The 12,660-nt window shown below is 41.1% G+C and overlaps 1 protein-coding gene across 4 annotated transcripts in view; it reads left to right on the top strand.

Moving 5' to 3' along the window:
- ULK2 (unc-51 like autophagy activating kinase 2) overlaps positions 1–12,660 on the top strand; it is a 106,077-nt gene that overhangs the window by 52,370 nt on the left and 41,047 nt on the right. For all 4 annotated transcript variants that reach the window (XM_015118807.3, XM_015118806.3, XM_028836113.2 and 1 more), the window contains exon 13: positions 6,381–6,552. In XM_015118807.3, the coding sequence (XP_014974293.1) occupies positions 6,381–6,552 (172 nt within the window). The remainder of the gene's footprint in view (positions 1–6,380; positions 6,553–12,660) is intronic.

The following is a 12,660-nucleotide window of genomic DNA, read 5'->3' as shown; positions in this document are numbered from 1 at the left end:
TTTGGGGTTTTTGTTGGTTGAAAGAGAACAAAATAGCAGCCAGGTTAGGGCTGCCAAGGAGTAGCTGAATGTAGAACTAACTGGAGGAGTGAAGAGAGGCAGGAGAAAGAGAAGGACTTTTTTAGGTGTTAGAAACTCTGGTGGACAAACCTATTTTTACTGAGGCAGGAAGACTGTTTGATCCCAGGAGTTCAAGACTAGCCATCTCTACTTAAAAAAAAAAAAAAAAAAAAAAAAGCCAGGTGTGCCTGGGCATAAGTGTAGACTCAGCTGTAAGGGAGGCTGAAATGGGAGGATTGCTTGATCCCAGGAGTTCAAGGCCAGCCTGGGCGATATAGTAAGAACCTGCCTCTACTAAAAAAAAAAAAAAAAAAAAAAAGAAAAAATCCATCGGGGCGTGGTGACTCGACGCCTGTAATCCCAACACTTTGGGAGGCTGAGGTGGCTGGATCAGGAGATCAGGACCATCCTGGCTAACATAGTGAAACCCCGTCTCTACTAAAAACACAAAAAATTAGCCAAGCGTGGTGGTAGCTGTAGTCCCAGCTACTCGGGAGACTGAGGCAGGATAATTGCTTGAACCTGGGAGGTGGAGGTTGCAGTGAGCCAAGATTACGCCACTGCACTCCAGCCTGGGCAACAGAGCAAGACTCTGTCTCAATAAAAAAAACAAACCAAACGAAAAACAGTAAAATGGCCGGGTGTGGTGGTTCATGCCCGTAATTCCAGCACTTTGGGAGTCTGAGGCGGGTGGACCACTTGAGGTCAGGAGTTTGAGACCAGCCTGGCCAACATGCCAAAACCCTGTCTCGGTGTTTTTTCAAATGCAAAAAGTAGCCAGGCATGGCGGCATGCACCTGTAATCCCAGATACTCAGGAGGCTGAGGCAGTAGAATCACTTGAACCCAGGAAGCAGAGGCTGCAGTGAGCCGAGATCACACCACTGCACTGCAGCCTGGGTAACAGTGAGACTCCATCTCAAAAAAAAAAAAAAAAACAACAATAAAATAAGTCACTGGCATAAACATATCCTTTTTATGTCTTATTCATTAGAGTTCTTTAAAACATAAGGTTGGGCCGGGCTCAGTGGCTCATGCCTGTAATCCAGCACTTTCGGAGGCCGAGGTGAGTAAATCGCTTGAGATCAGGAGTTTGGGACCTGCCTGGCCAACACGGTGAAAATTTGTCTCTACTAAAAATACAAAAATTAGCCAGGTGTGGTGGTACGCGCCTGTAATCCCAGCTACTTGGGAGGCTGAGGTGGGAGAATCGCTTGAACCGAGGAGGCGGAGGTTGCAGTGAGCTGAGATTGTGCCACTGCAGAGTGAGACTTTGTGACTTCGTCTCAAAAAAAAGAAAAAAAAAAGCAAAAAAAACCAACCAGATAAGGTCAGCTGGGTGCGCTTGCTCACACCTGTAATCCTAGCACTTTGGAAGGCCAAGGTGGGAGGATTGCTTGAGACCAGCTTGGGCAACATGGTGAAATCCCATCTCTACAAAAAAATTAAAAATTAGCTGGGTGCTTGAGCCTCTGACAGAGAGACCCTGTCTCAAAAGCCAACCAACCAACCAACCAACCAATAAACACTATTTTAGGAAGCCTTTTTAGAAAATGGAAATAAAGTAGAAAACGGGAAAAAAGGAAAGTACAAATCTTTGTATCTAGTTTCCAGTTACTGGGATTGGAAAATGGGGTGGTTTTATAGACCTTATATTTAACATAACGTGTCAAAAATAAGATGATTTCATATATGCATCCCTTTCCTTCTTTCTAGGACTGGTGTAGACTCATACAGAGGCTTGAGATACACAGGCATGCGATATAGCATTGTCGTTTTTACATTCTCATGTAAATATCTAGCTGCTATTTTATTCCAGAAAAATTCTAGGCCCCCCCAAAACAAAAAATTATAAACAATAAAATCTCCAAATCACTCTTTTAATTATGATACTGACTGGAGATTAAATGCTATTTAGATGGTAAATCTTGAATATTTATTTATTTATTTATTTGAGACAGAGTCTCACTCTGTCACCCAGGCTGGAGTGCAGTGGCGCGATCTCGGCCCACTGCAACCTCCGCCTCCCGGGTTCAAGCAATTCTGCTGTCTCAGTCTCCTGAGTAGCTGGGATTACAGGCATGCGCCACCACTTCCAGGTAATTTTTGTATTTTTTTAGTAGAGATAGGGTTTCGCGATGTTGGCCAGGCTGGTCTCGAACTCCTGACTTCAGGTGATCCGCCTGCCTCAGCCTCCCAGAGTGCTAGGATTATAGGTGTGAGCCACCTCGCCCAGCCTATTTATTCATTTTATAACATTTATTGATTACCTACTTTGTGTGATGTTCTGGTTTATACTAATGAATGAGATGACCAGGTCCCTGACATTAAGGGGGTTTTAATTTAATTGTATGGAGAAGAGGTAGGTAGCTCAATCATTGCCAGAAGCATGTGTATATGTATCTTCATTGCCTATGGTAATATGATTGGGGAACATCAAAATTAGGCTAAAGATTTAGGAAGGCTACTCAGAAGAGGGGATTGTTTGAGCTGAGTTTTGAAGAAAGTTTGCTAGATCAATTAGTGAAAGAATGATATTGTAAGCAGAAGAATTTCCGTACATGAAGTCATAAAAGCATGAGCCACTGAAGGAACTCTCTAGCTCTCCATGGCTATTTACATTTACATTTGTTAAAATTAAGTGAATTTTAAAATTCACTTTCTTATTCACACCAGCCACATTTCAAGTGCTTAGTAGCCTTAGCTAGTTGGTGGCTCCCATGGTGCATATCTCAAATATTGGCCTTTTCCATCATTGCAGAAAGGACAAGGCTGCACTCAGTAGATCAGTTTGGTGGATGTAGAGAGCATTGTTGATAGGTGAAGGGGAAAGACAGCTAGAGAGGTAGACAGAGGCCTGGGAGTATTTGGAGGTCAAGCAAATGAATTTCAGCTGCATTCTCAAAAGTTGTAGTGAACCAGGCCGGTGGCTCACACCTGTAATCCCAGCACTTTGGGAGGCCTAGGCTGGTGGATCACGAGGTCAAGAGATTGAGACCATTCTGGCCAACATGGTGAAACCCCATTTCTACTAAAAATACAAAAATTAAGCTGGGCGTGGTGGGGTGCGCCTGTAGTTCCAGCTACTCGGGAGGCTGAGGCAGGAGAATCGGTTGAACCTGGGAGGCGGAGGTTGCAGTGAGCTGAGATCACCCCACTGCACTCCAGCCTGGTGATAGAGTGAGACTCTGTCTCAAAAAAAAAAAAAAAAAAAAAAAAAGGTGTGGTGAGCCATTGGAATTATTTTAAAGTGAAGAGTGCTATGATCCAGTGTGTTTTTTAGCTAGATTCTCCCAAAAGCAGGGTGGAGGACTAGGTTGGAGTGAGAGAGGAAATACAGAGGTCTCCACTAGCGGAGAGAGAACACCTTGAGACCCTTGCACCTTTTATCATCATTTTTGTTGTTTACGTCATTATTGTTTTTAGAACAAAGCCTGAACTAAGGCGGCAATAGGAAAGGAGAAGAGCCAGGTAAGAGAAAGGCAAAGAGCGCACAGATCTTGAAGATTGCTTGAACTTGGGACCTGAGGAAGAGTGAGACTTTGCTAGTGACAATGGCTGACTGGCAAGGTCACTCTGAGGGAACTTGGGGAGCAGTGCTTTGGAATATAAAGGTGAGAGTTAACATATAGGCATGGATGTGTTGTATAGGCAAGTGAACAAACGGATCTAGAGCTCGTCAGAGAGAATCGTGGCTGGAGATCAAAAAGTGGGAACCATCATTCTGTGAGTGGTAGTTAAAGGTAGGAGGGACGGTGAGCATGGTCGCTCGGATAAATACAACAACTGAAGCGTGAGGAGCCCAGGGTGGCTCATGGGGAACTCTGTACTCTTCTGCTCCTCCTTTTTGAGGGGCACATGAGAAGTATGTGCTCACAAAAGAGACTCAGAAGGAGTCCCCAAGAAATAGGAGGAAAAACAAGACATTGCAGGGTCACTGAATGAAGGGGCAGAGTGTTGAGAAGAATGGTCCACAGTACAGATGGAGCAGAAAGTTCAAGTACCTTAAGGAGTATGGGAAATACCTGCTGGACTTGGCAATAGAAATTATTGATAATCTTAGTAAAGGCAATTTTATTCAAGGATTGAAGACAGAGTGGGTTATGTTGAATTAAGGAATATATAGGATATGACAAATTTGAGTCAGTGAAGATAATTTCAAGAAATGTTTACAGGCTCACACCTGTAATCCCAACACTTTGGGAGGCTGAGGCATGTGGATCATGAGGTCAGGAGTTCAAGACCAGCCTGGCCAACATAGTGAAACCCCGTCTCTACTAAAACTACAAAAATTAGCCGGGCATGGTGGCAGATGCTTGTAATCCCAGCTACTTGGGAGGCTGAGGCAGGAGAATCACTTGAACCTGGGTGGCAGAGGTTGCAGTGAGCTGAGATCATGCCACTGCACTCCAGTCCGGGTGACACACTGAGACTCCATCTCAAAAAAAAGAAATGGAGAAGAGATGGTAATTTGAGAGGGTTGTAGGGATTTGAGATGTGAGAAAGTTAAACATGGTTATCTACAGAGGGGAAAAATGCCATAATAAAGGGAGAGTGTGAAAATGTCAGGAGCCAAGGGGAGTTGTTCTAGGTTACTGGGGACGTAGAGGAGCATGGAATGCAGAGCACAGGTGGAGAGAGAAGCTCCCATGGAAGAGAAGCATCTCTTCCACTGTTATGAGGAAGAACGACCAGGGTGATTGTAGATGCAGGTAATTTTGTAAATAGCGGGAGAAGAAACTGGGAAAGTTCCTGCCTAAACCACTGGAAAGAAATTGTGGAGTTAGATACTTAGAATCACATCTCAGCTTGACTCCTTTTTAGTTGTGTGATCTAGGGCAAATTACCTGTCTGAACTTTGTTTATTTATATGTGAAATGGAGTTCACAGTAGGTCTAAAGTTAGATAACATGGAAAGCTCTTAACAGTGCCTAGCCCATGGTTGAGGCTTAGTAGTGCTAGTTCTTTCATCTTCCCTTCCCTTCATTACTTTGAGATACAAAGTCTCTTCAAAAAGTGATAAGGAGAGATTGTGTCAAGTGCATGTCACACACATGAAAATAACTGGTATCAGTGACTGATACCCTGGCACAGTGACATTCAGAGGAGCAGCAGCAGTGAACCAGGTATTTAAGGCTTGGGTTTAAAGAGGATGATACAGTATTTTTCCTTTCCTTAAATAAAGGCAAAGATGAAACAGGTTAATAGGGGCTTAACACAATAAGCTGTGAAGTTCATTGTTGTAGAAAACCATTGTATAGTCAAGATATTCAATGAGTTGTCAACTAGGGTCCTTGAACTAGATAAATGACAAAAGATACGTAGCTAGTTAGCTCTAAGTATTTGTTTAAATATATTTACATGGTTTTCTTCTCTTCCTATTCTATCTCCTACTAACAAACCAACTACTACCCCTGATAAAACAAAAACAAGAGGAACACACGCACACCTGTAAAGTTTTCCAAGTCTATAAATATATTTCTGGTCTTAAGTGCAGGCACCCTTCCTGATTTGTCTACTTTTTAACATAATGTGGTCTCTTGGTTTCCTCCTTGTAATTTTTCTTCATTATATATTTAAAACTTTTGTGTGTGTAAGATGTCATTAATTTAAAGTCTCTGGACATTTTGTGTTTAGTCATTAAGTGTAGAGTTATTAAGTATCTGCTTTGTTAGGCCATGAGCTAGAACTGGAGGATGCTGTGATGATAAAAATTCACTTTCTCAGAAACTTCAGGAGAGGGAGGCAAGTACATGTGGATAAGTGTTATGATATATTTTTAAGTATCATTTTTGGAAGACATTTTAGAAGTCTTTATGCAAACACTTTTAAAAGAAAGGTTTTCTAAAGGAAAGCTTTTCCAGAGAGATTTTTTGAAACCTTAGATGGAATTGGACTTTATGCCCACTTTTGTGGGGGGGGAAAAAAATTCCTTAGTCTAGGCCAGGCACAGTGGCTCATGCCTGTAATCCCAGCACTTTGGAAGGCTGAGGCAGGTAGATCACGAGGTCAGGAGATCAAGACCATCCTGGCTAACATGGTGAAACCCCGTCTCTACTAAAAAATAGAAAAAATTAGTCGAGCATGTTGGCGGGTCCCTGTAGTCCCAGCTACTTGGGAGACTGAGGCAGGAGAATGGCGTGAGCCTGGGAGGCGGAGCTTGCAGTGAGCCAAGTTCATGCCACTGCACTCCAGCCTGGGCAACAGAGCGAGATTCCATCACAAAAAAAAAAAAAAAAAAAAAAATTTCCTTAGTCTAGTCACTATTCTGACTTGTATTTGATTATTAGGCCAGTTTTAATTTTATGTTGTTAATTTTAGTCCCTTCCAGATATGCAGCATATTCAGGAAGAAAACTTATCTTCCCCACCATTGGGTCCTCCCAACTATCTACAAGTTTCCAAAGATTCTGCCAGTACTAGTAGCAAGAATTCTTCTTGTGACACGGATGACTTTGTTTTGGTGCCACACAACATCTCGTCAGACCACTCATGTGAGAATCTTTTCTACTTGTACACATTATATTATTTAATCTACTAAACTAGCATCTTTTTTTAAACCCGTATATTACACTTTCTTGCGTAGGGCACCTTTTCAAATGAGCATTTTATTTAGTTGTTTAAATTCTCAGAATTATATTCCTACCTTTCTAAAATTTGCTCAATCATCTTCTATTAAACAGTAAGTTTGGATTCTGAAGGTACATGAAAACTTTATAGGAAATGATCTCAAATTCTGTTTGTATCCAAACAGAAACAGAGAAACCAGTGAATGAGTACTTATTTAGTAGATGCTCATTCTAGGCACTTTGCTAGTTGTTGTGAAGACCGTAATCCCTAGACTGAATGTAATTAAGTATTAGCTGGCTGCGGAAGGGAAAACATGGACCACAGCAGCAGTGCTGTGGCAGTTTATAACCAGCATTATGAGAACTGAGAGTTACCTTTAAAAGTCATCTAGTACAGTGGTTTTATTTCTTTACCAAAAGTAATTAAAACTTTTAAAATCATGAAACATTTTAAACAAAATAATAGAGCATATACTCAAGGTACCCACTAGGCTGTGTTACTTTTATATAGGTCAGTATTTTGCCATATTTGTCTTAGATGTCTTTTTAAAATACATAAAATGCTGTAAGTCGCCTACGCAGTGGCTCATGCCTGTAATCCCACCACTTTGGGAGGCTGAGGTGGGCGGATCATGAGGTCAGGAGTTTGAGACCAGCCTGACCAACATGGTGAAACCCCGTCTCTACTAAAAATACAAATATTAGCCAGGCATGGTGGCGCACACCTGTAATCCCAGCTACTTAGGAGGCTGAGGCTGGAGAATTGCTTGAACCTCCTCCAGGAGCACTGGGGTCCCTGGCAGGCAGAGGTTGCAGTGAACCGAGATTGTGCCATTGCACTCCAACCTGGCTGACAGAGAGTGACTCTGTCTCAAAAAACAAACAAAACAAAAAAATGCTGTAAGTACAGCTAAAGTGCCTTTTCTCTTTCTGCTCTTGCTAGGGGTATATTCTTCCTGTAGATTTTGTATTTCTACATATAATTGTATCTATACTTAAGATTTTTGTGGCCAGGCGCGGTGGCTCAAGCCTGTAATCCCAGCACTTTGGGAGGCCGAGACGGGCGGATTACGAGGTCAGGAGATCGAGACCATCCTGGCTAACACGGTGAAACCCCGTCTCTACTAAAAATACAAAAAAAACGAGCCGGGCGAGGTGGCGGGCGCCTGTAGTCCCAGCTACTCGGGAGGCTGAGGCAGGAGAATGGCATAAACCTGGGAGACAGAGCTTGCAGTGAGCTGAGATCCGGCCACTGTACTCCAGCCTGGGTGACAGAGCGAGACTCCGTCTCAACAACAACAACAAAAAAAAAAAAAAAAAAAAGATTTTTGTGTTTTTACAGTTACAGGTTGAGCCTGCCAAATTAGAAAATCTGAAATGCCCCCAAATCTGAAACTTTTAGAGTGCCAGCATGATGCTCAATGGAAATGCTCACTGAAGCATTTCAGATTTTAGATTTTTGCATTTGGAATGCTCAGTATAATGTAAATATTCTAAAATTCGAAATTCATTCTAATATCTGAATTGTATAATTGTATAATATAACTAAAACACAGTTTATCCATTTCCCTACTGATTTATTTGTTTTTTTTTTTTTTTTTGGTTTTTTTTTTTTGAGACGGAGTCTTGCTCTGTCGCCCGGGCTGGAGTGCAGTGGCCGGATCTCAGTTCACTGCAAGCTCCGCCTCCCGGGTTCACGCCATTCTCCTGCCTCAGCCTCCCGTGTAGCTGGGACTACAGGCGCCCGCCACCTTGCCCAGCTAGTTTTTTGTATTTTTTAGTAGAGACGGGGTTTCACCATGTTAGCCAGGATGGTCTCGATCTCCTGACCTCGTGATCCGCCCGTCTCGGCCTCCCAAAGTGCTGGGATTACAGGCTTGAGCCACAGTGCCCGGCCTCCCTACTGATTTATAGCTGGGTTATTTCTACCTTTTCACTATCCAAAATGTAATGAGCCAGGCATTGTGGTTCACAACCTGTAATCCCAGTAGTTTAGGAGGCTGAGGAGGAAGGATTGCTTGAACCCAGGAATTTGAAACCAGTCTGGGCAACATAGTGAGATTTTTTCTCTACAGAAATAAAAAAGTTAGCCAGGCGTGGTGGTGCACACCTGTAATCAGAGCTTCTCTGGGGGCTGAAGTGGGAGGATCGCATGAACCCCCAATTTCAAGACCAGCCGGGCATCATGGCAAGACCCCATCTTTACCAAAAATAGAAAGCTGGGTGTGGTGGTGCATGCCTGTAGTCTCAGCTTGGGAGTTTGAGGCTGCAGTGAGCCATGATTGTGCCACTGCACTCCAGCCTGGGCAACAGAGCAAGACCCTGTCTCAAAAAATATATATATATTATAACAGACATTCTTGTGTACATGTCCCAGAACTTCTTCTAACTGAAAACATAGATATCTACAACTTTGTAATATATTGGTACAAACAACTTGTACTAATATTCTTTTTCATGCAGCCCTAGTGTTATGATGGTGTTCTATATTTTCTTCTAAAGATTTTTTTTCACATATAATTTTACCTGTAATTCATTTTTGTAGATGGAGCAAGGTAGAGATCGGTCAGTTGTCCTATTTATTAAATATTTGTCTTTTCTCCACTGATATGCAGTGTCACGTTTGTCATGTCACGTTTGTCATGTCAGCTTGAAATACAGGATGGGGTTTCTTTTTTTTGTCTATATTATAATAATTTTTAAATTTGTGTGTGTCAGTATGTGTGTGTGGTCAGGGAGGGAAGGAGGGGCAGAGAGCAGAGAGCATTTCAGTGTTCTTCAAAATCATTCTGGCTATTCTTGGCCCTTTCCCCCAACATATAGTTTAATTTCGGCTCGATAATTTTATGAAAACCATTTTGGCATTTTGATGGGAATTGGATTGACTGTATAGTATGACCTATTCAAGGACAGGTAGGTTCTTTACAATATTAAGTCACCTAATTACGAATGTGTATTTCTCCACTTATTTAGGTTTCTTTAATGTGTTTTGATACATTTTTATACTTTTCTATATAAAGAGCATTCACATCTTTTGTTTTATTCTAGTTGTCTTTTTTCTTGTGTGTGCTGGTGTAAATGTTTCAGAACTGCTCCTGTCAAGATCTTCCTGCTGCTAAATCCTAGGGGTCAGTTCTCATTCCTCATTGTCCTGATGTATCCACACTTGTTACAGTTGATCTCGCCCTTCTTTTTAATGATTAAAAATGTGCCATTGTGAAACGTATCATACATATAAGATGTTTAAAACAGCTATACAGTTTAAAAGTAATGTATAACAAATACCTGAGTGCCCAGCTGATTTTTATCTTTTGTTGGTCTGATTTTCCATCTTTTTGTCTTATTGCTCTAATTTAATTTCATTAATGTTTCTTCTTACCCTTGTAGGGAGTTTTCATTTTATGCCCTCATGTTTTAAATTTTCAGAAGTTTTTTCTCTGAGTATTGTTCTTATTTCAACATGCAGTATATTGTTGTATGCTTCTTGAGGATGGAGAATTTGAAAGTTGTTTGAGAGCTCTGTACATGGGAACGTCTCATTGACAGCAAGCCTCTTTGATGAATGATATGGCGGGGGCAATTCTTGGGACTATTTCCCTTTTGGAGGGCTACTCAGATCCCCCAAAAGACTCATCCAATATTTTGCCTAAAGAGAACCTGATACTATATGGATTTGCAAAATGGGGGAAGAAGTATGGAGTTCTCAATAGTCAGTGTAAAATTTCATTTAATAACTTTTTTCCACTAGTCTTTTGTCAGTGTAGTACCCTTGCTTTTAATTTTTCCTGCTGTTCTGCAGTCCAGAGACCCTCTGTTTTACTCTGTCCCAAGTGTGAATGTACAGTGGGAGATGGGCATTACCTACCTGCATAAAGCTGGGGAAAGGATATAAAATTCTAACTGCTTCTTTTAAAAAGAATTCTGTATAAAAAAAATACGTTGTATTATGTATGTTTCAGCTATGCAACATGATATTATGAGATATACAAATGGCTTACAATTTTTTGACTTTACGTGAATAGGAAAATGATTTACATTCAGTAGAAACCATCCCTTAAATTTTGAATTTTGATATTTTTCTGTATTAGCAATATGCGGTACAGAACTCTCTTGTGATGCTGGGTGGAAGCAGTGAGCTGCAGCTCCTAGTCAGCCCGCGATCACCAGAGTAAACAGCTGATGCTGGAGATACTCAACACTTTATAAAACAGGCTTTGTGTGCCCAATTGTAGGCTAGTGTAAGTATTCTGAGCGTGTTTAAGGTAGCTGGGCTTAGCCATGATGTTCGGTAGGTTAGGTGTATTAAATGCGTTTTGGCTCAGGACAATTTCAACCTACAATGGGTTTATTCAAAAGCGACACCATCTTAGGTTGAGGGGCATCTGTCTATAGTAAAATGGTTACTACAGTGAAATAAATTAATGTATTCATCAACTCACATAGTTACCCACACCCGCTCCATGAGCAGCTGTAATCTATTCACTTACCAAAAATCCTGAGTATGATACACTATGATGAACTATATTCTGACTGCTTCTAAACAGACTTTTAGTCAATCCTGCTTTTAGTCCTACCTTCAGTGCCACTCTGAAAGGTATCTGGTACTGCTGATTACTCAGCATTTTGGAGTTCTGTGATGTAAATTGGTTTACTTCTGGGCTTTCCAGCTGTCTAAGGTTCTATCTTCTTGGGTCAGCTAAGTCAAATACTACTCGTCCATCAACTTTATACCTTCCAAATTTTGGTGGCTGTGGACTTTTCTGGGTTTTTTTTGATCCTTGTGAGTTTAGGCTCTTCTCTTTTCTGTCCTTCCCGTTGCCTCTATAGTTTCAGAATTACAATATGGTATCAAAACTCTATGAATATTACTTAAAATATGATTATTTATTGGTCCTGACTTAAAATTTTTTTAAATGTGGTCATTGAAAGCCATTTAAGATCTTTTTGTGAATCTTTTTTGTCCTTAGGATAATCCCACTGGGTATATGCAATCAAATTATTGAGTATCAAAGTTACTTGAGGCCGGGTTCAGTGGCTCATGTCTGTAATCTCAGCACTTTGGAAGGCCAAGGTGGGCAGATCACTTGAGGTCAGGAGTTCGAGACCAGCCTAGCCAACATGGGGAAACCCCGTCTCTACTAAAAATACAAAAATTAGCTGGGTGTGGTGGCACACACCTGTAATCCCAGCTACTTAGGAGACTGAGGCAGGAGAATTGCTTGAACCTTGGAGGCGGAGGTTGCAGTGAGCCGAGATCATGCTCCTGTCTCAAAAATACATAAATTTAAAAAAAAAAAGTTACTTGAAATAATTTCCCTCTCGTGATTAAGCTATCAGGTTGCTACATGATTAGATTCTTTTACTTTTGATTTTTAGGGATTTTATTTTCTTTTGATTTAATTTCGTTTGAAAATTATGTATGGTTTCAAACTCAAAGCTATGAAAGAAAATACACTTAGTGAAGTCTAGCTTCTATCCCTGCCTCCTCTCCCTGTTTTCTGAATTCTCCTATAGGCAAGTATTCATTGTCTTTAAATAAAAATGGACTTCCCCTTTGCCCTGCTACTCTTTGTCCCCTTACCCTGATTTATTTTCCTTTATAAAGGTTATTGCTACCTGACATTATTGTGTTTTTTTTTTTTTTTTTTTTTTTTGAGAATGGGGTCTTGCTGTGTTGCCCAGGCAGGTCTCAAACTCCTGGGCTCAAGCTGTTCTCCCGCCCCTGCCTCTCTAAATGATGGGATTTCAGGCATGAACTACCACATCTGGCCTTCTATGACATGTTGTTCAACAACCCATGCAAGACCTGAGAGAGTGTTATGCAGGAGGATGGAGTAATCCGACATTTTATTGAACTAGACTCTGTTTTATGGTCAGTTCTTCTATTATGTTATATACATGTTCTTTGCAAAATTTTGCAATAAACTTATGTGCAAAATGGTATTAAGGGCACAACTGTCAGAACCTTTGTCATTGACACAGAAAATGGAACCTGATAAAAACAGTAGCACAGTTTTTGCATGTTTAATGGTG

Source organism: Macaca mulatta, chromosome 16, assembly GCF_049350105.2.
Source record: "Macaca mulatta isolate MMU2019108-1 chromosome 16, T2T-MMU8v2.0, whole genome shotgun sequence".
Lineage (NCBI taxonomy): Eukaryota > Metazoa > Chordata > Mammalia > Primates > Cercopithecidae > Macaca > Macaca mulatta.
Note: the sequence above shows the minus strand (reverse complement) of the source record. Positions and strands in the feature narration are given on the sequence as shown.